This window comes from Ascaphus truei, chromosome 2 (genome assembly GCF_040206685.1).
Source record: "Ascaphus truei isolate aAscTru1 chromosome 2, aAscTru1.hap1, whole genome shotgun sequence".
Taxonomy (NCBI): Eukaryota; Metazoa; Chordata; class Amphibia; order Anura; family Ascaphidae; genus Ascaphus; species Ascaphus truei.
The window spans coordinates 107,835,329-107,859,722 of NC_134484.1; the positions used below are offsets into that span (position 1 = coordinate 107,835,329).

Below are 24,394 nucleotides of genomic sequence, written 5' to 3' on the forward strand. Positions count from 1 at the left end.
CCTGGATGATTTGTTGCTTTGTTCTTGGAGAGATTTTGGTACAGTAGGACGACCGCTCCTGGACAGAGTGACTGTGCTCTTGAACTTTCTACATTTGTCTGACAAGGGATTGGTGGAGCCCCAATTCTTAGAAATAGTTTTGTAACCCTTTCTAGACTGATGAGCATTAATAACTGCTTTACTGTGGTCCTCAGATTTCTTTTGATCGTGGCATGACATGTTTCCACACACCTGTATGGTGAAGACCAAACTAACAAAGTTTCTGATCTTTATATAGAATTGGGCCTCCCAAATTCACACTGAAGATCTACTTAATTATTTAAACACCTGATTCTAATTATCCCCATTTATTTAGCTGATAAAACCAGGGTTTCAATTACTTTTGCGCATATCCTGACTCTTAATTACTCAGTGTTTTTGTCTAATTCATACATTATTTTGTTTCAAAAGACATGGAACTGGTTAACATTAACCCTATTGGATATTTAAGAAAAGACTGGTCTTGATTCAACAAAATTATCATGGAAAAACTATGCAATTTCCATAATTATCATTGGGCTTCACAAACTTTTTCTCGCCACTGTATAATGTTTGATTATTAACTGAAGCTATCTTTCTCTACTCAGAAAATATATAACTCCATTCATTTGAATGTAGCTGCTCTATAATCTTCCCAGAGATGAAGAATATGGTTTCACAGCATATTGAATAGAGTCCTAAATATAGCATATTAAAAGCTAGACAGGCAAGCACAGCAACTCACAATATGGGGCTTATGGTCTAAGCATCGTAAATTGAATTTTTGGTGTAAAATTGACGTATGTAAAATCACAAATTATATTGTGATTGTGTGTATCTACTAACCTTTTTTCTCAGGGCCGCGGACAGATTTTGGGCAGCTAAAGGTCATGCCCAACTGCTTTGTCCGGCCTCCCGGTCCCCCGCAGCCACTGGGCCCGGGACACTTGTCCCGGCTCTCCCCCCCTGTCAGCGCCTCTGTTTTTTCTCAATGTGCACGTTAAGAGGCAAAAAGTTTTTGGGCATGTATATTGGCACACAGAAATTGGATGTGCATGTGGTAAGTACTAAAAAACGTGAATCTGTGCGCCAAAAAAATATAGTTTAACCTGCGTCAAAATCACCTGCCAAATTGAACCCGTTGTAAATCCTAAAAAGTCTATTTATATTGTAATGCAGAATTAAGTTGCTGTGTATCAACCAAAAATGTATTTGACGCAGCATGGATGTTTCATTATATAGGTTATCAAAATGTTCACAGTATGGCTTTTATCAATACTATTTCTATTATAATTCATATTACTAGTTATGCAGTAAATAAACAATACACATAATTCTGTTTGCATTTAAATTGTATCAATCAGGTATTCAACAGGACACAATGTGTCATTTCCAACAACAAACTATATGTCATTTTATGAAGTCACATAATAACCTTCATACATACAGTAGGATACACAATGTATGAAGGCGTGTGCTACTTTTTCTGTGCTAAACTTTTGCAGCACATAAAAAATCCAAATCTGATTTTAGTATATAAGCTCCATTGTCTTCTGTTCCTGTCTCTGAAACCTGACACCTACAAATTGAAAAATGCTGTCAATCCTGCATTGTTTATTAATATATTTCCATTAACAGAGGAACTGTTCTTTCATCTCTAATTTCATATTTTATATGTTGTTTACATTGGTTTTCAACCAAAAACAATTCTATGTTATATAATTTAAAAACAAATACTAATATTAGAGTTTTTAGTTTCCAAAATTACTGTATAAAGAGCCTCACTATAATATCAAGAATACAGACAGTGAAAAATCCAAGTGATTAGTATACCTAAAATATAACCTTTTTGTTGGTTTTCAGGTGTTGAATGGGGCTTGCTTTATCCAGAAGCAAATGGAGAATATCAGTCTCCTATCAACATTAATTCAAGAGAAGCTTTATATGACAACTCCTTGCTAGAAGTGCGATTATCACCAAACTATGTTGTCTGTCGTGACTGTGAAGTAATTAATGACGGCCACGCAGTTCAAATAATGCTGAAGTCAAAATCAGGTATGAAATTGAAATACGTTATCACATTAGCTTTGAGGTTTTTACTTTACTGTGGGATTGCAGAGAAAAAGGGTTACTGGGATAAAGGATCCTTCTGCATCGGGGTCTGGAATAGATCAAATTCACAGCAAATGGAAAATGCTGCTCATGTTTTCTTACACGCGCATACACGCACATATCTATATACTATCTATATACTATCTATATACCTATATCAAATTCCTTCCTGACTAATATTAGCAATCGGATTAATCCCTGGATCAATATCCTTCCCATGTTTACGTATTTGGTATTCTCTGTATACCTTTCCAAAAAGATGTCCAACCTTTCTTTGAAGATATCTATTGTATCTGCCATCACAGTCTCAATGGGTCATGAATTCCACATTTTAACTGCCCTTACTGTAAAGAACCCTTTCCTTTTGTCCCTGGTGAAATCTCTTTTCCTCCAACCTAAAGGGATGACCCTGTGTCATTTGTATTGCACTTGGGATGAATAGTTCTTTTGAAAGACCATGAATATAGTTGTATATAGTTACCATATCCCCTCTTAGACGACTCTTTTCTAATGTAAATAAATCTAAATTATCTACCCTCTCCTCATACTGTGTATCAGATTTGTCATCCCCTTTATTAATTTGGTGGCTCTGCACTTTCTCTAGTTCTATAATGTATTTTCTATGGAGTTGTGCCCAAAGCTGAAGAGCATATTCAAGCTGTAGTCGTAGTCGTGCTTCATACAGTGGCATACTGTAATTATGCTTTCTTCCCTCCTATCCACCCCGTTTAATGAAAGATAAGATCTAGCATCATGGATATTGTGAAAAAAAGTAATCAAAAACCTATTGGGCAGGGAATAATTATCACTGCCACCTTGATGTCAAAGTAAAGCTTCTGGTTGTTGTACAGTGTTTGTTACCATGATTTACTAATTTATTTTCATTTTAAATATGTAATTTCTCTGAAATGGTTTAAGTGAATTTAGTGCAAGTTGCAAAATAATACATTTCATGTTTTGTATCAGGAATCAATGAGATACCATTTTTTTTTTTTATCACTTCAAAAAACAAAACAATGATTCCAAGATGGGAGCTGCACCGATTTGATTGAAACTTCTGGCAGATCTAAGTTAGGATGGCATGAAGTTACCCTCATAGTTTGAATCGGTCAAGGAGTTTGGCCTGTAAAGAGAATACAAACGAACGTCAAAAAACAAACAAAAATATTACAAGCTGGGGGCTACACCGATTTGGTTGAAACTTCTGGCAGATTTAAGTTAGAAAAGCAGAAAGGTACCCTCACAATTTTCATCAAAATCTGTCCAGGCGTTTGGCCTGTGGAGAGAGAACACATATAAAAAAAATCAGACAAACACACACCCAAAGTGGCCACAAAGTTTAGCTGGAGTTTTGACTTCGCTCGTTCAAGCAATAATAATACACTGTAATATAATAAAATATTTGAAATGTAATGTGTCACATTTACCCTTTCAAGCATTCATTTGTAAAGCTATTAAATAAAAGTATTACATTATTTAGTGTGTAAAAAAAACATTTGTTCTTGAGTCTGAGAATGTTATTATTGAAAGCAATAGTGCCGGTATGGGCATTATCTAATGGAAGCTCCCATTGAAGTCATACAATGCAAAAAAATCTCTTTAAAGCGCTATGTAAAACTAGCACCGCTATAGAAGAACAAACAATTATTATTATTAATAATAATAATGATTAAGGTAGATTAAAGAAATGGTCAAGTGTGTTGCACCAACAATTTAATGCCAAAAATTGCAAAATTATGCACTTGGGTCACAAAAATCCAAAGGCAGATAATGGCACTATCATGTCAACTACTATAAAGGTAAAAGTCTTGGGAGTCATTATTACTGTATTGGCAGAGGCAATAGCAGCCGAAAAAAACAGGTACAGATGCCTCTTTATAGAGCACTTGGCACACTGGGCGAACTTCTGACCTTATGCCCCCCCCCCTCCCACCACCTTTTATTTTCTATGTAACTGAAAAATTATAATGTTGTACCTCATAGATTTCTTCTAACATTCATACACTTCTCTCTCTCCCTCATTTTCTCTCCCCCCTCTCTCCGTGTCCTTATCTCTCCCCCCTCGCTCCCTCATTCTCTCTACCCAACGCCATCAAACATAAAGTAGTTACTGTATGTGTCAGTAGGAAATCCAGTGCCTCCAACAGAAAATCAATCTGTACTGTACGGTAATTGCTGTAATTTACCAGAAAGTGTTTCAGAGCTCGCAACCCATCCTCGTGTTTGATTAGAGGAATAAGGAGTGGAAACATCCATTGTAATCCATATGTAAGTGGATTTCTATTCAATCTCCTCCACCACAGTCAAAAGGTGTTTGGTATCTCTGAGAAAAGAGGGTAACTTAACCACCAATGGCTGCACGAAACTGGCCACATACTCTGATAGACCTTCACTAAGGGAGCCTATCCCTGATACTATAGGTCTCCCGAGGGGCACAGAGGATGCTTGTGCACCTTGGGGATATGATGAAATATTGGTACAATGGTCTTGTTTCTCTATATATACTTAAATTCAGCTTCTGTCAAGATGCCCTCATCGTGGCCTGACTTTAAAAATCTGAACATTATTTGCAACAAAAAAAAAACAATGGTAGGATTGTCCCAGAACCTCATAAGAATCTTTATCTTTTAACCGATTTACTGTAAGGCATATTTGTGGTAATAAGCTTTGTTCATTAACCCTACACTGCCCCTTTGTCCGATTTCTTTATGATGATATTATCAAGCTTTCTGAGAACACTCAGAGCCTTTCTCAACTCTATTGAGAGATTTTCTGGGTGTGTTGGGCCACCAGATTTCCCTTCCTGAGATCATTTGATTAAATAATTTTCTACCAATTTCTGGAATAAATCAAATTATTGAGCTCTGACATATATGGGATAGAAACTTTATCTGGTTTGAGAATGGATTGCATGACCGCAGAATCCCCTGCAACATCTGTACTTGTGCACCCACTGGTCAAAAGATCCTCTAAATCCATAATAGCACTGATCTCCATTAAGAAAGAGAAGTAGCCTGCAACCACATTTAAGCAGTACCATTGGTGTTAATCAGGGAGACTCCCTGTAGTGATTTCTCAGGGCCCAATGAACTTTCAGACTCCCAACCGGGATCACCCACACCTCCATTGGAGTCACTTGTTGAAAACATTTTTTCACTGTAAGATCTCTAACAAAACAATTTAGATCCAATATGGTATTGAAAACATTGAAATGTACAGAGGGAACAAACTTCAAATCTTTCCCCAAAACTGTAATTTGTGAAGGTGTCAATGATAGACTAGAACAGGGCTGTCAAACTCGTGGGCTGCATGTGGCCCACAAGGGGTCGTCATGTGACCCACGACCCAATACGAGGGAGAGCTGGGACAGGAATCCTGTTCCTGGTAACTGCAGGGGCTGGTGAGTGTGGAAGATCCTGCTGGGCCACCTCCTCCTCTGCTGGTGCACTCCTCCCCCGCTTGTGCATGGCAGCAATGTCACCTCCTCCTCTTTCACTGCTACGTGCCGGAAGAAGGCCGCATGGCATGGTGGCTCCCCAAGTTAAGGTGTGGGGTTATTGTGTGGGAGATGGGCAGGTTTGGGACTATTGTGGGGCAGAGAGGGTATTGTAGAGCTATTGTGGTGGAGATGGTGCTATTTTGTGTATATTGTGGGGCAGGGGGTAGTGTGTGTGTGTGTATTGTGGGTCAGGGGGATATTGTGTGTCTACGGTGAGAGAGCAAGAGTGTGAGAGGGGGGAAATAGTGATAGAGGGGGAGAGAGAGAATGGATTGAGGAGAGTGAGTGAAGGGATTGAGGGGAGAGAGAAGGGTTTGGAGAAGGGAGAGAGAGAGGGGAGACAGAGAAAAGAGACAGAGAGAGAGAATGGATGGCGGGGAGAGAGAGAGAGAGAGAGAAGGGATGGGGGGTGAGAGCCGGAATGGATGAAGGCAGAGGGATACGTAAAGGATGGGGACACACAGAGAGAGGGGGATAGAGGTGGGATGGGAGGGAAGGGAGAGACATATCAGCGATGTTTACGTATTTTTAATAAGGAAAATGCAAGAAAAAAGTTTACATGCAGGCATTAGTGACTGTCTATAAATTTTTTTGGTGTGGCCCGATGCTTGCAGTTGGATAAAGAATTTGCCCCCAAGCTATTCTGATTTTGCCAGGCCAGGTCTAGACAAATGAATTACATTTCTGCCACCTGTAACATTATGTCCTGTCAGTATCTGTTGCCTCCGGATTGCACTGTTTCTCTTACTGAATGTCATTGTAGACCAGGTCTTTTAACACCATTTATATTTAAGGGATCAGTCACAAGGCAGTGAAATAAACTGAGGTTTATTTGGTAAGACCTCAGAAACACACAGAAATACAAAATACAGAGAATATACACACTTGCTGTTGTCCGGGGGTTGAGAACTACTGTAGACTTTCCTAGTTGCAGGGTGCCTGCTTTAGCAGAAGGCATTACATTGTCCAGTCCATGTCACTGGACTATGCCTGGAACAGTAGCCTTACTCCTCAGAACAAGTCCTTAGCTTTGGCTCGAAATCCCTGACACCTCAATGCTCCTGGGAAACCCTACCGACGCTTCACTGGACTAGTTCCAAGGTTACCTATAAGTCTGAAAAGACTGAGAGGGAGCGAGCTCTGATCTGTGGCAGCCCCTTTCATAGTTTTAACATGGACAGAGACTTTCTATTTATTTGATTTATTTATAAAATATTTTACTAGGAATTAATGCGTTGAGCGTTACCTCCTCGTTTTGAAGTATGTCCTGGGCATAGAGTTAAGATGACAAATAGTACAAGGTTACAAATACAGTTACATAAGTGAACAGGGTATAAATTATATACAAGACATAGCAGGCACAGTAAGAGATAATATATATTAGAGGCGTATGTAACAGTTACAGACCAGATTAAAATGTGAGACAGCTTTAGTTTTTAAATAACTTAAACTGGTGGTGGCTGTGAGAGTCTCCAGCTTTGGGGGTGCACGGTAAGAGAAGGAGGAGCGGACGGATAATTTGCTGAACCTTGGGACCATGAACAGTCTTTTGGAGTCAGATCTCAGATGATAAGTGCTGCATGTGGTAGGGGTGAGGAGTTTGTTCAGGTAGATGGGTAGCTGGCCCAGAAAGTATTTGAAGGCACGACAGGAGAGATGAACTTTGCGCTTTGACTCAAGTGATGACCAATCTAGTTCTTTGAGTATTTTGCAGTGATGTGTGTTGTAGTTGCATTGGAGAACAAAACGGCATATCCATTGCCGGCTCCACTAGGTCTGCAGTCACAAAAGGGGCCCAGTAGGGTGCCTCCTGTTCTCTGGAACTGGCACCTAGACTTTCCCTGCTCACCAAATGGTTCTGCCACCTCTGGACATCCTTCCTCCTTTGAACTTCTAGGTCTATGCAGACATTGTGGCACCTATGTAAATGTCCAGGCTGACAGCATAGACATTTATACATACAGTATAAACCTCATAAAACATACTTTAATAAAGTATAAACGTTGGGGAACCCTATATATGTGTGGGAAATTAGTTGGGGATATCTGGGCTCGAAAACCAGGAGTCTGGGGGACACGGTGCAGCCCCAATGTAATTCACCCCACGTACCCTCAAATAGTGCCTGCATGCCAGGGAGAATCGGGCCCTACGAACTCCTGCAAACAAAAGGAATACATTTTTGCCCAAATAGACCACCTAAAACTTACACTCCCCAAATCTGGAGTTTCTACGACAGAGGGAACCCCAAAAGCCTCTAAACAGGTCAGGTTTTTCTATACGTTACAGGGGACTTCCATAGCCTGCCGTGTCCTTATGTACAGATGGGTACCCACAAACCTATACTGTTTGCGGGGAGTCATAACTGTACTTGGGGTACCACTAAACGAGGGACCCCTTTTCTAAGGATATTAAACACATTTCATTTGGCTCATTTTCCATCCTGGGCTATGCTGAAGGAGGGCACCCTAGTGGTGAGTCGCGGTTACGTTTTTAAAGGGAGTTATTGCTGGGGCAATGTGCATACATGTATCCGAAAATCCTGCCTGACTGTCGGATACATTTATTGGGGAACTGGAAATTTTGGTCCCCGATCTGATATGCACATTCTGACACCACTTTCTCTGCAAAATCCCCCTTAAAACTCATGCACCAGAAATCCCTGTTTGATTGCATGCCCAGAAAGGGAAAAACACAAAAAATACTTGTAATACATTTTGGGCAGTGGATTGCTGCTCAAATACAATGGAGCTGACTATAGGGGTTCCCTAATAATCACCCCTTCTTCCCTGCTCCTAAAGTCATTTTCCTGCAGCTATCTCCTGGGGGAAATCACAACCCTACTTGGCATTCTTATCCCACAACCCTGCAGGGGACCGTATAGAGGAACATGGTTACAGAAAATACATTGTTTTATCTTACTGAACCCAAGAGCTAACCCTCTTGGTTCATTACCCATGGTCTGTGGAGGCAACCGACTGGGCTTCACCTTTATTAATGAAGGCCTGCTACCTCTGCCCGTCACACTGCTCCTTCTTGTTCTCTTACAGGATGCTCTGTGTTGCATGTCCAATAAACTCTGGCCCTCCCTCTTGCCCCGCCTTTTTTTTAACTTCCACATCACGTGTTGGTCTGATATATCTTGATCCTGTTTCAAAAAAAGAAGAGGAGTTAATTAAAGCCCCTTGCATAGAGTCCTGATCAGATGATTTCAAATCGGTACTGAAATAATTTTAAAGTTTCTAGGTTTTCTTCAAAATTGATCTCTAAGAAGTTGATTTCATGAAGTGAGATTGTTCCATATATCCCTTCCACTGATAGACTTCATTGTTATCAAAGTCTTTTTTAATCTCTCTTCAATTTTTTCTGCTTACGGTGAATCACCTCTTTTTCATATGTGTCCATGTTTTACTTTAGGTGAAGGTCAAGTCTACAAAATCCTGTTAATTCCTTATGGGTTATCAGTTTAGATTGGAGAACTAAAATGTCCTTCTGCACTTGATTACATATTTGTTGTTTGTGTAATATAATAAGATCTATAAGCTTGAAGGAACAATCAGTCAGTATTTTATTCCAATTGGCCATAAAAGATGAATCATAATTAGTTAAGGTAGGTATCTTTTTTAAACAGAGTCCTCTCGTTACTCTGTTAACTTTTTGATAATTTTCAAATCCTGTTATATCCCACTAGACCTTCCTTTCCAGCTTTATTAACTTTTCCAATTCTAAGAAACAAGATTTCAGATCAGAGGTAGTTTCACAGATAAATTCATCATCTCCTTGAAAAGGGGACACCGCCTTATCTCTAAAACTTGAACTAATTCCATTAGTGCTTAATGAGAAACAAGTGTGTGGATCCATGTTTATGCACTATCTTTGTACACTTAGTAAAATATAAGTTGTCCCTCTCTGGAACCCTTTAAGTGAGTATATATACCCTCTATAATAATATTTAAGGAGATCCCGTTTGCTCCCCAAAATGCACTTCAATAATAGATAAAGGAGAAATTTGCTGTTGCTAGCACATTAGCGGTATATATGCAGATATAAGCTGCCTAAAGTGTGAAAGGTCCTGCACAGTAGAGAAAAAAAACGTGGGCACTCCATGACCCCATACATCATACATATTACGATACACTTTCTGTTACTTTTGTAATTTCCACTGTATGGTTCATTGCATTCTTTCTGGCTCTGGTATCTTTTTTATGGGGCTTTGTCAATAAAGCTTGCAAATTTTTAATATTCACTCAGTCTGGGACACATCTGTGACAATTTGAATTTGCCTCTTTGCACGTAGTGCTACAGTACATCATCACGTTTTCTTCTATTCCAATACACGAGCTATGGGAAACACAGATGCCAGCACCAGTACTTGCACCAGGAAGAACGCCATGAGCCATGCAGTGAAAAATGCAAAAGTAACGGAAAGTGTATCAAAGTGAGTAAATCCGTTTAATATGTATGATTTATGGGTCATGGAGTGCCTACGTTTTTCTATTTTATAATTAGCCTAAATGTAGTTTTTTTTCTATTTTTGCTAGGTGGACAATTCAAATGGAGCAGTCAAAGTAGTGGAGAATATTATTATTAAAATAAAACGGGTACAAAAACGGACCAATGTTGTTTGTTTAGTAGTTTTTGGCAAGAACCTTGCTAAGTTATACTTTTAATTTAATGCATTTTAAGTAGCAACCCCCACTTCAAATATAATATTTTCCTCAAACTCGCCTGTACCGGGCAATGCCTGCAGCAGAGATGCCTCTGTCTTATCATTGGGAGTTCTCTGGTTTAGGAGATATTTATAAGATGGTCAGGTGTCATAGTGATGTTTCCCTCATAATCTATTGCTATGTCAGTGGCCAGTTTTATTTCCCCAAATTACAGAGACATCCAAGTTAAATATCTTCAGAACAGGTACACTTCTGGTGATAAGACAGTGTTGGTTCTGTTTCAGGCAAGTGAAAAAAAAAAAAAAACTTTCCTAGTAATTGGATTATTACTGCTTTACCCCATAAACTCCTTTGACTCCATAAGCAATAACAACCTCCTTGTCATCTGTTGAGCATAAAAGCAGTGCTGCCCTTAGGCCATGGTCAGTAGAGATGGGTGATTTTTTAGCCGTTTGGAACCGACTTGAATCGGCTGGTTACTTTTGGTTTGTGGCTCAGTCCAGTCTCAAAAAGGCCAATTATCCATTTTTTAAAGATTTTTAGTGAGGGAGACTTTACATTTAATAGTGTCTCCAGTTGGATATATATCCCCTCAAGCTCCCCTCCAAATAAATTAGGGAGACATGCCTGTGCTGAAAAGGGAGCACACCTGAGGTACCAGCTGGGAGATATGATAATGGCTATGCAAAGTATATTTGAATTACTCCCATACCACACCCTAAAAGTATTTCCATACCAACTATATAGAGTTGATAAGCCTAAGGGCCCAACCTAATGACTGGAATGGTGACAGACCCAACAGGACTAGAAGCCACATCCACTGCTTTTCTTGACAGCAGTTCTAGTAGTGTGAGCGAAACCAGCAGATGGATAAGCATCACTGTCACATCATACTTTTGAGCTACTGTGCTCACTGCTCACACATGTAGCTAATACCGCTATTAGCATATCTAACAGGTATCTCATGTGTACTTCACAAGTAACATTAAACAGTCAACCAGGATTAGGATGTGGTTGGCTTTTAAAGGAAGCCAGAGGGAGGCAGCTATTACAGGTATGAGCACTAATTTTGTGCTACATGATGGATATATACAAAGCTGGCTATGGTATAACAGAAAAGAGACGAAAATATTAATTGTGCCATCTGCGAGCGTGCCAGATATATACTGAATTGAAATACTTTATTTTAATTTAAATAAATCTCTACAAACTGCTGGAAGTGATTCCGCTGACTTCCCACAGTGCACAAAGTGTTAATGGGTCGACAAGTCTAAGGCACCTTATGAGGGATAGGGTATGGTGTCAGACCAAACAGGATCAGAAGTTGAACCCACACAACCTCTTTTATTCAGGACAACAGCTCTAGCAGTGCGAGCTAAACCAGGCTAGCACCACTGTCCCAGCATGCTTAGTTTTGAGCTCTACTTCACATTGAATACTCATACATGTACAAAGCACATGAACACTGAACAGAACGTTGAACACAATTAGGGGAATTGTGCAGTTCAAACTGAACTGTAAAAGTCCACAATGCAAAATACACACTGTTTTTTGGATGGGATGCTGGATCTACTTTAATCTACCAATATCCATAAAACAGGACCAGAGATTCATTTTTAGAGATTCATTTTTCATTAGTCAGAAATTCCAGATCATTGTCCATCCATGACAACAGTTATCTCTGGTTAGTAGTGAAATCATTGAGACATCTATAATCTGCAAAAAATATTTTTAACATTTAAGGACAAGGACAACAGGTGAGGCTGAGAGACCAGAAGTGTATTCAATATTTACATTTTGCATCATGTAACCAATGTATTGATCAGTTAGTGGACACCTAATAGAAGAGACACAGCAAAGAGACAGCCCCAGCGAAGCAGATACTGTGTTTATATGATGCATTGCCAAGTTAGTTTTCCCGGGTTTCCATGAAAACAGTCCCTTATAAGATTACTGCATTTGGCACAATGGGGCCTTATAATTAACGTCTAGTTTAGCATGAACATGAACCCCTTTAATGTCCATTACAAACTGATCACTGGTTTGTAAATAGTGAAAGGAGATACTGCAAGAGTCTGTTTGATATAAGCGAGGTGGCTGATACTATGATGGGCAGGATTGAAAGAATTGATCTAAAATGTTGTCCAAAACTCAATTCGGAATAGATAAGTTCTAAGGCAGCATAACATTAAGAAGTCACATGCAACCTGCCACCATAATTAATGTCCATTTAGCAAGGCTTGCAGATATGGCCCTTTAACATCATCCCCATTAGCATCAAAATATGTTAACACGGTAGGTGGATTACAGCGAGGTTAAATACAAGGACTCTGCACATTCCCCCATAGGCACCCAGAGGCACCCATAGGCAGATGTTGCAGCCCTCCTCTGTGCTGAGCAGATATACAGTCATTCCTGATTGTTCCTGCTTTCTCCATGTTTAGGTCAGTGGCATAGGTTACATGTTCGATTGTTTTGCTTAAGCACATCCATTTTTCCATCTCTGATTTTCTATGCTACTTCAATGAGCTGTAATGGGAAGTTGTGTTTGTTTGTCCAAGTGTCACCAGTTCTTCCAAATTTTAAATATACCAAATGGGCTGAGAGGACCAGATCAGTTATGGAATCAATAGGGGGACAATGGGTTGCAGAATAACATCAATGGTGGCTACTAAAGGGTCAGGAACTTTCTGAACAAATCACATACAAAACCTGGTAAGGGATCATGATTCGTCTGGTTATGGGCCAGGATTGCTTTTAAAACCTGGTTCTTTAAAATTCCTGTTAGTAGGCAAGTACGCTTTCCTGAATAATTTTAGGCGTGTGTACCAATCTGTAAAATGGTCAGAGCAACATAGGAACTATTGCCTGGATTTACCATGCTTGAAATAAGGTATCTGAGTCAGCACCCAGGTGGTACTCTTACCAAGTGTCTTGCAAAAAACTGTAGTGTCTCGAGCCATTCTCTTATTGATGAGGGTCGACCTTTATGAAAAATATGCAAGCGTTGTGTCCAAGGGGTTCCAAGACAACAAATCACCTCTATGACTTGCGGTTGTACATCAAACTTTGCAGTGTTTGGAATCTTTATAGGATCATGTTCTCCAGAATAGAAGGCATGAGTGCTCTGTCTAGAGTGCTCTGACCTCTAGGCTCCCTTAACATGATTTTAGAATGGAGTCTGAGTCACTATATTAGGTGTAGCTTCCAGGTGTGTCATTTCTTGTATTAATGCAGTGACATCTACAGTACCTGCAAGTTATATAGTGTGAGCTGTTTGTTATTACTACCTGATTTCAGGAACACAGAGGTAATAATTGCCACGGGTTTCACATTGGGTGCCACTGTAATGTCCATGGCTGGTTCTCTGGGGTTTGAGACAATCCATGCAAATCTTGTTCAAAAATTGTTTATTGCTGAACTCTCATCTACAACTTTTAACATACATTACTGTGAATTGTGATATCATACTCAATACAGGAAAAACAACATCTAGTGGCAGAATCTATATCTATATATACAGCATAATTACTAGTCCAAAAAACGGTAAAAGGGACAGCATACAGCAAGGAGTAACCCAAAAGGTAATTGTATTAAAAAACAAACAGTTACACGAAAGCCAACGTTTTGGTCCCACAGGGAGACCTTCCTCAGGGCCGTGAGGAAGGTCTCCCTGTAGGACCGAAACGTTGGCTTTCGTGTAACTGTTTGTTTTTGAATACAATTACTTTTTGGCTTTTGGATTACACCTTGCTGTATGCTGTCTCTTTTACCAGTTTTTGGACTGGTATTTATGCTGTGTGTTCTCATATGGGATTAGCATCTGTTTTATGCTCTACACCACTGAGATGTCTCTGTGATACTATATATATATATATATATATATATATATATATATATATATACACATATATTATAAAATGCTAAGAATGTCTGCATATCCCTCTTTGATAGGCTGAACAGACCGTCACTCAATCACCCAGGGACAATCACTGAGGCTGCACATCCCTCTCCCTCTGTGATAAGCTGATCGGCCAGTCACTCACCCAGGAAACACTGGGGCAGGCGATTCATGTCAGTGGAATGCAGAGAGAGAGTGACAGGTGTTACAGGGAGGGGTGAAAACAAAACAGTAATGTTTAATAACCTTTAAGATCTCCTAGATCGGCATATGTTATGCCGGGTACAGCTAGTACTATATACTGTAACACTCTATGTCAAGGCTGTCAAACGTGTTGTCCGTCGGAGGGGGATGGAGGGAGAGGGGATGGGGGAAGAGAGAGAACGGAGATGGAGGGAGATGAGGGGATGGGGTGAGAAAGAGTGGGCATAAGGGGAGAGAGAGAAGGGATAGAGGGGATCAGGAGATGGAGAGGGGGGGAGAGAGAAGTAGAGGGGAGGGGAAGGGAGAGGGAATGAGCATAACGGGGATGGTTGGGGAGGGAACAGAAAGAAAAAGTGGGGAGAGATACATTTACATATTTGCAATAGTTGCAATAGTTGTAGTTACTATTTATTTTATTTTTTTCCTTCCGCCCCTCTGAATTGTCCCCCAAGCTATTCTGAGTTTGACGAGCCTGCACTATGTACTTCCGGTCATGCTCATACACTTATATACTTAACCCAGGGGTTATCAACTCCAGAACTCAAAGACCCTCCCAACAGGTTAGGTTTTAAGGTTACCTCTGCTTCACCTCAGGTTGCTCAGTTAAAGACTGAGCCACTGATTGGGCCACCTGTGCTGCAACAGGATATCCTTAAAACCTGACATGTTGCGGGGTCTTGAGGACTGAAGTTTAGAACCTCTGCCGTAACCAGTCAAAATGGACAAAAATCATTACACAGTTAATGCCAGATTGGAATACGATACAGGTACCCAGCATCGATGCTTAGGGAATCTCCTCCTAAAGAATCTCATCACTGGCTACTACGCAGCAATGTCTTTCATGTCATTAAGATTTTACACTATATCTATGCTGGTAGTACAGACGGGCAAACCTATTTTAGGCACTGGATTTACCCAAAACCAATCCACACACCAGAATCTGAAGGCAGATTGTGCACTAAAAAAATCTGTCCGAATACATCGCAATACGCAATTGGATCTGTTTCGTGGAATCCACCACCGAATTTTGTCTTAAATCTGATACCGAATTCTTACAAATCTGGAATCTGCATCTCAGAAATATGGAGGGGAGAGAGTAGTAGAGCTAAAAGTATGCAGTGACAGTGGTGCTACCCTCAGCTTGTTTAGCAAACGTTGCTAGAGCTTCTGCAAGAATAACAAAGGTTGTGGGTGCTAATCCTGTGGGACCTGACACCAGTACCCATTACTCACAAGGTACATTAGAGTTGTTAACTCAATGTACCTCGTACTTATGGAAATCCTTTTAGGACGTTTGGGATGTGAAGCATTGAAATATACTTTGTGTAGCTCATTAGCATATCTCTCATTAGCATATCTCTCTTTTTGAGCACAGAGTTATTTTCCCTTTGTTATTTGGAGAGGGGATTGAGGGGTACATAAAATAGGTATCTCTCTCCTTTACAGCATTGCTAAGAATATATACAAAATATTTTAACACCTACAAAATAGTACACTGAGATAATCTCTTGATACAAAACTGCATCAATCACACCAGTGTCAGCAATTGCTATTAAAAAACAATGCTGCTGATCGTCACCCACTAATGTTTGGTTTCTGACAGTCATTTTCATAAATTTAGATTTATTCAGGAACAGCTTGAGCCTCACACTGGGTACTAAATAAAAACTATATATACCATGCATAGGAGATGGTACCAAACAAAGGCACTAGTAATAAAGAATGCATTTGGTTTGTAAGAAAAGTTTAATACATGTTTCTTGGTTGCATTTTACTTTGTGTCTGGCATAGAGATGTGCAAACTTTTAACGTGCTTAAGTGATCTTTGCAGATTTTACCCTTTTTGATTTGGCAATGTAAAAGTTTGAAAAAAGTTTGGAGGTCAGTCTGTTCCTTCCCGTACCACAAAGAGATAATTATTTTTTGCTTATTATCTGTCCTTCTCTAACAGTTTGTGTTTCAAAGTTATGTTCCTTTCACAGTGCTTAAACTGTGCTTGTTAGTAATTGTTCAGTTAACTATTTGTCTGTTTGTAATTATTAAAAAATTATAGGCATAGCATCACCTGGTAACCATAGGCAAGAAACAATAACAGAGTATACTTGCAAATGATTATGAAATATCAAACAAAGAGAGTCCTAGAAAAAGATCTTTGGGTGATACAAGTTGCAAAATAGGATATCCAGCAGAGGTTCACAATGAGGTATGGAGGATCCTAGGGGAGTGCAAAAAGACACAACCCGACATACGTTTCACACCCTTGCTTGTCCGGGGGCTTAGTGTAGTGACGTCCGATTATGATTAATAGGACGCTGGTAAATCATGTGGACCAATAACATTGCGAGCAATGAGAGAGTCACAGCTGAAGAATAAAATCCAATGAGAGGAAATCCATAATCAAGATGATTGGCTCAGACCCACGTTTGTGAGGAGGTGGATAACGCCTCTCCACTGATTTAAGCAGATCTGTGATTGGTCCCCATAAGCTGTTCTGCCACTCAAATGTGCAGAGAGATTCTTGTATGTCTAAATCTCGCGAGTGTACAGGCAGTGGCTGAGACTTCCATCAAAGCAGCAGTAGAGATCGCTATACGAAGTTGGAGATGGGCGTCTACGGTTGACATCATATCATAGGACGCTATGATTGGTTACCACTCCCTCTTGTGGCCAATCAGGAAAAGACAAAAAGATCGAATAGCATATGTAAACAAAGAGAAAGGGTCATACAGAATTTTGCAGAGAGCCTAACAGCACGAATAATTCATCCAGACAGTAATGAATTGAATGTGAAACCCAGTGACTTGGAAAGGCGCTTAACAACTATAAAAGTGCTCAAAAAAATAAAATAAAATTAAAAGTTTGTTGAAACTGACGAATTCTCTCAACCTTCCAGGGAATATGCACTGATTCCCTTACAACAGTTTAGGATCCAGGGCAGGAAGGGAGCAGCATCATCAGGAACACCCAGAAAAAAATACAAAACTCATCATAGTGTAGTATGAAAAATAAATGTCAATATGTGGAACTTGGCTCTTTAAATAACCTACTTACAGAATGTAAGATATATAATAGCAGGTTTGTAATTGTGATGGATCTTTGGACACCTCAGGTTATGGGTTGCAGCAAGCAGCAGCATACATCAGATAGGGGTGGTGTCAGGCAAGATGGTGTTTTCACTCTGGCAGCAGCTTCCAATCAGTCATATGCAGTCATACAAAGATAAGGGAAACAATAGTGCTTTACCAAAATAACACAGAGTTTTATCGTGAAGACGAGCAGGAAATGTACTCACAATATAATAAATGAGCACATTCACATCATGGTATCTTTAGGAACCAGGGTATTGGATCGGCCGGTGGAGAAATCCCTCACTTCACTCCGCTTCCTTGTCCTCCACGAGGGTGCCCCCTCGTCCGGTGCCAGATGGATGGCGTCTGTCGTCACTTCCTGGCCTGGCGGTGACGACTTCCGGTGAGCGTAAGTAGAGCGGAGAGTAGGGGGAACGCCGGTCCAAGACTATGCCTCCGTGAATACAGCAGAAAGACAGTTCCCAAACGGTAGATACAGCTGGGCTCTGCTAACTGTCTGCAGATTTCTTTAGCTCAACGCGTTTCACTGCATGCCGCAGCTTCCTCAGGAGCAATGATCATTGCTCCTGAGGAAGCTGCGGCATGCAGTGAAACGCGTTGAGCTAAAGAAATCTGCAGACAGTTAGCAGAGCCCAGCTGTATCTACCGTTTGGGAACTGTCTTTCTGCTGTATTCACGGAGGCATAGTCTTGGACCGGCGTTCCCCCTACTCTCCGCTCTACTTACGCTCACCGGAAGTCGTCACCGCCAGGCCAGGAAGTGACGACAGACGCCATCCATCTGGCACCGGACGAGGGGGCACCCTCGTGGAGGACAAGGAAGCGGAGTGAAGTGAGGGATTTCTCCACCGGCCGATCCAATACCCTGGTTCCTAAAGATACCATGATGTGAATGTGCTCATTTATTATATTGTGAGTACATTTCCTGCTCGTCTTCACGATAAAACTCTGTGTTATTTTGGTAAAGCACTATTGTTTCCCTTATCTTTGTATGACTGCATATGACTGATTGGAAGCTGCTGCCAGAGTGAAAACACCATCTTGCCTGACACCACCCCTATCTGATGTATGCTGCTGCTTGCTGCAACCCATAACCTGAGGTGTCCAAAGATCCATCACAATTACAAACCTGCTATTATATATCTTACATTCTGTAAGTAGGTTATTTAAAGAGCCAAGTTCCACATATTGACATTTATTTTTCATACTACACTATGATGAGTTTTGTATTTTTTTCTGGGTGTTCCTGATGATGCTGCTCCCTTCCTGCCCTGGATCCTAAAAAGTAATGAATTGAATAACACGTGTGAATGGAAGAACACACAGGGATCAACACGTTATTGTATATAAGAGTATAAATTAATTAATAATGAAATGAGAAATATGAATGATATGATAAAATAGTAAACAAAAGTGGAAACCGGGTGCAACAATCACAAGAACACAAGTCCAAATATCAATATTTATTTATTTATAAAATATTTTATTAGGAAGTAATACATTGAGAGTTACCTCTCGTTTTCAAGTATGTCCTGGGCACAGAGTTAAGACAAATAATACATGTTTACAAATACAGTTACAGTACATAATGAGCAGGGTGTACATTATATACAAGACATTGCATGCACAGTTAAAGATAATTTATATTTTGGGCGTATGAAACAGTTACAGACAAGATTAAAATGTGTGACAGCCTTAGATTTGAAAGAACTTAGACTGGACTGTGAGAGTCTCTGGTAGGTTGTTCCAGTTTTGGGGTGCACGGTAAGAGAAGGAGGAGTGGTCGGATACTTTGTTGAGCCTTGGGACTATGAACAGTCTTTTGGAGTCTGATCTCAGGTGATAAGTGCTGCATGTGGTAGGGGTGAGGAGCTTGTTCAGGTAGCTGGGTAGCTTGCCCATAAAAAATTTGAAGGCAAGACAGGAAAGGAAAACTTTGCGCCTAGACTCGAGGGATGACCAATCTAGTTCTTTGAGCATTTTGCAGTGATGTGTGTTATAGTTGCATTGGAGAACAAAACGACAAATTGAATTGTAGAGGGTGTCAAGTTTGCTAAGGTGGGTTTGATGTGCTGAGCCATATACTATGTCTCCATAGTCAATAATTGGCATTAGCATCTGCTGTGCGATACGTTTTCTGATCAGGAGACTTAGGGAGGATTTGTTCTTGTAAAGTACCCCTAGTTTGGCATAGGTCTTGGTTGTCAGGGTATCAATGTGCATTCCAAATTTAAGTGGGAGTCAAACCATATGCCCAGGTATTTAAAACTAGTAACAGAAGTTAGGGTGGTGTTAGTGTTGCTTCTAATCTGGAGCTCAGTTGCTTTAAAAATTTAGTCTTGGTCCCACACACCATTGTTACAGTCTTGTCAGTGTTTAAAAACAGTTTGTTTTGGAAAATCCAGTTTTCGAGTCTGAAAAAGTCAGACGGAAGTATGTGTTGAAGGTCAGAAAGGCTATGGCTGTGTGCATATAGGATTGTGTCATCTGCATATATGTGTATTGAGGCTTCCTGGCAAGCTGTGGGAAGATCATTGATGAACACTGAGAAGAGTAGGGGCCCCAGAACAGAGCCTTGCGGGACGCCACAGGTGATATCCAAGGGGTTAGAGTTAGAGCCAGAGATGGACACATGTTGGGATCTACCTGATAGGTAGGACTGAAACCAGTTTAAAGCATGCTTCCCTATTCCAGAGCTCTGGAGTTTGTTAAGCAGGATAGCATGATCAACAGTATCAAAAGCCTTTGCAAAATCTAGGAATACTGCACCAGTGAGTTGACCCCGTTCCATTCCACACTGGATTTCATTGCAAACTTTTAGCAGGGTAGTTACGGTAGAGTGTTTGGGGCGAAAGCCAGATTGGAATTGGCTAGGGAAATTTCTCTTGTTATAGTAATCGCTTAATTGGGAGTGGACACATTTTTCCATGACTTTGGATAGGATTGGGAGAAGGGAGATTGGCCTGTAGTTTGAGACAGTGTTTTTGTCCCCACTTTTGAAGATTGGGACAACTCTGGCAGCTTTCCAGGTCTTAGGGATATGGCCTGCAGACAGGATAGAGTTGACTATGGAAGCAATTGGTTTGGCAATTGCTGGGGCACCAAGTCTTAGGAACCTAGATTGTAGTAAATCAGGTCCACATTGGCTGCTTAGTTTTAATTTGAGGAGCGCTTGTGTAATCTCCTCTTCGGATACTGCACCAAATTGAAAATTGTGGGCAGTGCTGGGAGGGTGTGGGGCTATAGGGGTACTCCCAGTATTAGATTCAGGTTTGTGGTTTGGGTTGTGTTTCGCTAATAAGTTAGTAGCACACCCCACAAAGTAATCATTGAATGCATTTGCAATGTCGGTGGGGTTTGTCAGAGTAATATCGCCCTTAGTGATATTACTTGGCTGTTGATGGTTAGAAGGCTGGAATATGTTGTTGATAACCTTCTAGAAGTTAGCTGGGTTTGATGTGTTCTGGAGGAGATTGTCAGAGTAATATTGTGCTTTTGCATGCCTTGTTTACCTTGTGCACATGTTCCGCAGGCATCTGTAGTGATTGAGATCCTTGGTAGTGCCAGTTACTTTGTGGCTTTTCCACAAGGCATCCCTGAACTGGTAGAGTGCTATAAGGTCAGGTGTAACCCATGGAAGGTGGGCACCCCGTACCCTTATTCTGCGTAGTGGAGCATGGGTATCACAGAGTTTTAAGAACTCGGATTGGAAATAGTCGAGCGCAGAATCAGGGTCAGGAATTCAATCGATTCTGTGCCAAGGGCAGTTGGTAAGGTCAGCCAGAAACTGTTGTGGGTTAAAGTTTCTAAATGTTTTAGTGAGGAGAACTTTAGGGCTTGATTGGGGCGGTTTAATTTTCCTTACACAGTACACTATTGCATGGTCACTGAAAATGTCAGGAAGGATGCCAGAGGATTGGATTCTGCTGGGATTTGAGGAGAGAATCCAGTCAAGCAAGGAATGGTTATGCGATTTCAGGTTTGTCCGTGTGGGTTGGGAAATTAGTTGCGTTAGGTTAAGTGACTTGATTTGTATCTGGATTTTGTGGTTTTTAGGGTCGAGCCAATTGAAGTTGAAATCCCCAAGAACTAGCAGCTCACTCTTCTGATTCAGAGAGGAAATGGAGCCAAGAAACTGGGTGATATCAGTCAGAGATTGTAGAGGGGCTTTAGGGGGGCGGTAGATGCCAGCTAGCAAGATGGGCTTAGAATAGGGGAGGCAGATTCTGCCAACTAGGATTTCAAAAGAGGTTGGGCTTGGAGGGCAATGTAACAGTGTAAATTGTAAGGTGTCTGCAATATAAAATAACACCCCTCCTCCTCTCTTTGACCTATCTTTCCTAAAAATGGAGTATCCCTGAATGGCGATATGTGCATCAGGGGTTTTAGGGGTTTGCCATGTTTCTGTAAGAACAATGGCTTTTGGTTTATGCATAAGGCACCATTCTCTTTGTTCACCCAGTTTGGGCAGCAGACTCCAGATATTTATATGGGCGACAGTTAGCCCTTTTTGGAATTTGAAGGGGGTATTCTCAGGGTATGGGACAGAGTTGAAGTGGGAGGGCCTGGGTTAGATTCTATATCACCTGCTAAAGAGAGTTATAGTATGAGTAGAAATTTGAGTAGTTTTTTGCAAGTTGTTACTTTATGATGTTTGCCATTTGAGTATGCAGTGGTTGGTGTGCTGGTTTTCAGGGTTCTCCACCAACATTCAGTAGATAGTGCAAGGCTTTTGAGTAATCCAGGGTTTATGGTGATGTTGGGCGTGGGCCAGGAGGGATGCGTTTGTAGTGGATAGAGAGAATAACATTTCAATGAGGCCATGAGAAAGAACAAAGTGGAGGTAAAAAGCAGGTTCATTATGCCAGAGGTAGGTAATTCTGCATGGAGCTGTTTTGAGCCAAGTGTGTGTGTGCGCAGACTAAACAGCAGGGATCATAGTGTGATCAGAATAGCTCACTGTTTGTTGCCATGTGTAGAAGAGTTTGCAGAAGGATGCAGTCCCCAGTCACCTCTAGTCAAACTATAGTCTAACTATATATTCTCACTTAAAAGCTCACTTTAAAATGCCTCACTATATCATGCCAATGCAGTCCCTGCTAATGCAGGTGGGGTATTGGTTTTATACAGCTAAAACAGTTACATGACCCTCCCCCCTCCCCAATAAATCAGCTTGTTCCAGTTGGTCAATTAGCAGGACACAGTGAAGAGAAAAAAAATAAAACCACCTTTTGATATTCAAACATGCCAAATTAACAATACTAAAGGCCACTGGGTAATTCTTTTAAAACAGGACTTGCAGATCAGGGACTTGCCAAGAGAGATCAATAGTATAAGCCGGGAGGGTAATTCTTTTAAAACAGATTCAGCGCCAGCTGTAGTGACCCAATTGGAAGATTAAAGATACCAATCAGTACCTGTTTTCTGCATAATTGCTGTAAGTAGCCAGCAGCTGGGTGAGAATATTTCCAATGCTCAGAAGATATTGCAAATGTTCCAAGCATGAAGTATTAAGAAAACCTCACAGAAAAGAAGTGACAGAGAGATTTGAACTATCTTGGACTTCTATTCTTTATCCTTCCCCCTTGGTCAAAGGAGGATTGGTATTTTCTAATTTGGACTTGTGTTCTTGTGATTGTTGCGCCCAGTTTTCACATAATTGTTCTATAATTGTATAGCAAGTCATTGGATAGACTTGTTTTTGTATTTTCTAGGCTGCCATCCCATTGTCCCAAGGGGTTGGGTTGGGATTGTTATCACAGTTATTAATTAGTTAATCACAGATAGGTGTGGTGTCACTCACTACCACTTTTTCTAGTATTAAGTTGAGCGCAGTGTGTAATATAATTTCTTTTTGTTCTTGTAAACAAAAGTGAAATAAAAATAAAATTAAATTCAATTAATGAGGTATAATACTCTGGAAAATTAAAATATGTAATAATGATAAAACCAGAGACATCAAATTTACTAAATGTGCAAATAGTATGTGTATTTAAGGAATGTAAAGTTTAAATCTAGAGTGAGTGAAAACTATCACTGTCACTAACTATGAGTGATTTATAATATGTGTTAAAGTAATTTGTAAGATGTGGGATTTGTGAAAAAGTGATGTGATGAAAGAATTAATTGTATATATGACTCCGAACCAATGGGTGCACTGGGAGGGGGGGAAACAATGCAGAGACTCCCTCATCACAAAAACATCGCATAGCCCGTGTATTCATTAAAGACATGCGGAAGGAGAGTGCCCAGTGTAAATATCCATCGGCACTCTCTCTGTAGTAGGAGTCTCTCCAAGTCTCCCCCCCTGCATCCCTAGTGAGACATGATCAAATGCAAAGGCCTTAAGGAGACTGAAGTTTTAATCATGGTGAGTTTTAAAGTGTCTAGCCACTGTGGTGAGTTTTTGCCCTTTGAGATGATCTTTATCTGCTTTTTTAATATTTCTAACATGCTCCAGGACACGGAAACGAAGTTCCCGTGTCGTCATCCCAACATACATTTTGGAGCATGGGCATGAAAGATGATATATAACTGCCTTGCTTTTGCAGTTAAGGGGCACCCTAATCCTAAAGGTCCTTGACCTTTGCGAATTCTGAAAAAGGGATGTATTGGTCATGTATTGTCAAGCAGAACACGTTCTGCAGGCCAGGAAATCAGATGTCACCTTCTTGGAGAGAAAGTGGGTAGCACTGTCAGTACTATAATGGCTCTGAACCAATTTATGTCTCAGGTTAGGAGCTCTGTGGCTTACCAAATCAACTGATGATCCCAGAACTTGGCATAAGTCAGCGTCTAACCGCAGGAGATGCCAATGTTTCTGAATGGCCTTACGATATTTCTGCCAGTTCTTGTCGTAAGTGGCAATGAATCTGATTTTCCTGTCTGGTTCAACGTGATTGTCC

At 40.6% G+C, this 24,394-nt stretch overlaps 1 protein-coding gene across 3 annotated transcripts in view; it reads left to right on the plus strand.

The window, feature by feature from the left end:
- Nucleotides 1-24,394, plus strand: part of CA8 (carbonic anhydrase 8) — a 144,834-nt gene that overhangs the window by 5,995 nt on the left and 114,445 nt on the right. For all 3 annotated transcript variants that reach the window (XM_075584053.1, XM_075584052.1, XM_075584051.1), the window contains exon 2: nt 1,882-2,073. In XM_075584053.1, the coding sequence (XP_075440168.1) occupies nt 1,882-2,073 (192 nt within the window). The remainder of the gene's footprint in view (nt 1-1,881; nt 2,074-24,394) is intronic.